The sequence below is a fragment of the Berghia stephanieae genome, chromosome 11 (genome assembly GCF_034508935.2).
Source record: "Berghia stephanieae isolate SIO BIC M18660-M18661 chromosome 11, UCSD_Bste_1.3, whole genome shotgun sequence".
In the NCBI taxonomy this organism is placed as follows: Eukaryota; Metazoa; Mollusca; class Gastropoda; order Nudibranchia; family Aeolidiidae; genus Berghia; species Berghia stephanieae.
The window spans coordinates 28174577-28177105 of NC_088370.1; the positions used below are offsets into that span (position 1 = coordinate 28174577).

Here is a 2529-nt window from a genome sequence, read left to right on the forward strand (position 1 = left end):
ATGTTGATGTCATTACCTTGTAACTGTAGGTTCAGTTCGTTGAATTTTTCGTAGACATCAGAAAGGTAAGTTACGTTGTCTTTGATTTCATTCAGCTGGTCGGCGATTGGAGAATGGGAGCGATCTATATTCATGTTTTCGTAAAAGCAGGTCATCAATCACATGATTTGTTGCTGTCCAACGATTGGATATTTCTTAACAAATGGAAACACGCTGCTTTGTTTACAAATGTTATAAACATAACCATGTGTCAAGCTGAATCAAGTGACCAATCGTGATGTTGGGTATTTAAAAAGCTGTGAAAACTTTTCACTAAGTGGGTCACTTTGAGCACATTTTGCAATGTGACCAATGACCTTGAGCACATGGAAAGTTAATATAGATCATGCCCATTGATTGACTGTAAAAACTCGACAACGGAGTTGAACACTGCAAATAATTGAGCAAGACAGTTCCCTTTAGCGAGCCGTCAAACTTCTGTGTGGAGCAGTAAAATTATTGAACTCCTTGTCATTCTCCACGCATAGATGTTTGAAAAGGCGTGAATTGGCGCTTTTAACTCTTCATGCAATGACTGGGTAAGATTTTTAACCACAAAGTGTTGTCTGTGAATCACACAATGTACTGATAAAGTCTCTTTCAAGAATGCTGTAAAGCCACGATAGCGCCCTATCATGGCAGCTGCCCCAAAAGAAAACAAATCGTGAGTTGTATTCAATAGTTCAACCAATGGGACCACTTGTTTCCTTGAGCACTACTAACGACAACTCACTTGGCCCTGCAAAAACATTTTTTAAATGACGTCAAAAGATGAGTCCCGGTGGGTCCTAGTGTCAGGCTATACGTTAACGATGGCTACCGTCCTGGTGTGGCCTTCGTAAACTGTTCGCCTGACACTGACCAACAATTACGTCAAAAGACAAGTCTTTGGCCACAAAAAATAACAAATCGTGAGTTGTATTCAATAAATCAACCAATGGGATCACTTGTTTCATTGAGCACTACAAACAATTTACTCGGCGGTGCACTAACCAAAAATGTCGTAAAAAGACAAGTGCCAGACCATAAGTTAAAAAAGGCTACGGTCCTGTGTCAAGCTATAGATAAAGCGAAATTGAGATCACCCAGGTTATTGTTATTGTTTTTAGCCAGCCATTTTTATTAGAAATTCTCACTAAATTGTATTAATAAGACAAGACGCTTAAAGTTACACAAAGTTTTGTGTGTTGGTACGTTATATCCGGCCGACGGATGTTATGAGTTTTTAATTAAACGCAATGCAACAATATCCATAAGGGACTAGTGTGTCTCAGTGATGTGTCTTGTTGTTTCCTAATGAATATTGTGCTTTGTTCATCATCCACAAGGGGGTAGTGTGTCTCAGTGTTGTGGCTTGTTGTTTCATATGACTTCTGGGCGTTTGGTCATCATCCATAAGGGACTGGTGTATCTCAGTGATGTGGCTTGTTGTTTCCTAATGCATTATGTGCTTTTGTTCATCATCCACAAGGGGCAGTGTGTCTCAGTGTTGTGGCTTGTTGTTTCCTATGACTTCTGAGCGTTTGATCATCATCCACAAGGGACTGGTGTATCTCAGTGATGTGGTTTGTTGTTTCCTAATGCATTATGTGCTTTTGTTCATCATCCACAAGGGGCAGTGTGTCTCAGTATTGTGGCTTGTTGTTTCCTATGACTTCTGAGCGTTTGATCATCATCCACAAGGGACTGTTGTATCTCAGTGATATGGCTTGTTGTTTCCTATGAATTTTGTGCTTTTGTTCATTCGTTGAAATTATCGAGCCCAAAAACAAACAACTAGATAGTGTTTACATGATATGTTTTGGCTTCATAACAGTGTTCACGGTGTCGTGCACAATACGAGGGGACATATTCTGTTACAGACGGATAATAGATGCTATGTGCTTGGCTAAGAAACTCACAACATTGACTTACTTGACTTAGATGCCTTTCGCGTCTCGACCGAAAGATCGGGTCGCCTTGGCTGTTTCCAGTATTTCCTGTGTGAGGTGTCTCCAATATTGCCGGTCCTCTGCTAGGGTTCTCAGATTTTCAAGGTCCCCTGCCGTTATGAGGCTAATGCTTTGTCCAAGTGTTGTGAGGTTTTTGTTTAGGATCACAGGGAGTGTTGTGATCGGTCTTCCTCTGAAAAGGTTCCCGTGTTTTTGGAAGTATCCCGACATGGCTTGGTTAGCTGGTATGTTTTTGTCCCTGCGTAGTATGTGACCGAAAAGTTGCCATCGTTGTTGTAAAATGTCAAGGGAGATTGGTCTTTCTTTTGCCATCGGGAAATATATCGGACCAACAAACAAAACGATGAGTAACCTTGTAGATAGTTCGAAGATGACGTCACTCAGGTCTTTGTTGATGTTTTTTGCCATCCGCGTTTATGAGTAATGCTCACTGAACTGTATTAACCAGACTATAAACGTTCATGGATACACACAGTTTTGTGTGTTGGTCCGTTATACTTCCGGATGGCAATGTTAAGAGCTTCTCAGCCAAGCGCAT

The 2529-nt window shown here is 41.0% G+C and overlaps 1 protein-coding gene across 1 annotated transcript in view; it reads right to left on the reverse strand.

The window, feature by feature from the left end:
• LOC144956381 (uncharacterized) overlaps positions 1-134 on the reverse strand; it is a 6926-nt gene extending 6792 nt beyond the window's left edge. Inside the window, exon 1 of the mRNA XM_078886879.1 lies at positions 1-134. This exon is cut by the window's left edge and continues 7 nt beyond it. Within this exon, the coding sequence (XP_078743005.1) occupies positions 1-134 (134 nt within the window).
• Between the last annotated feature and the right edge of the window lie 2395 nt (positions 135-2529).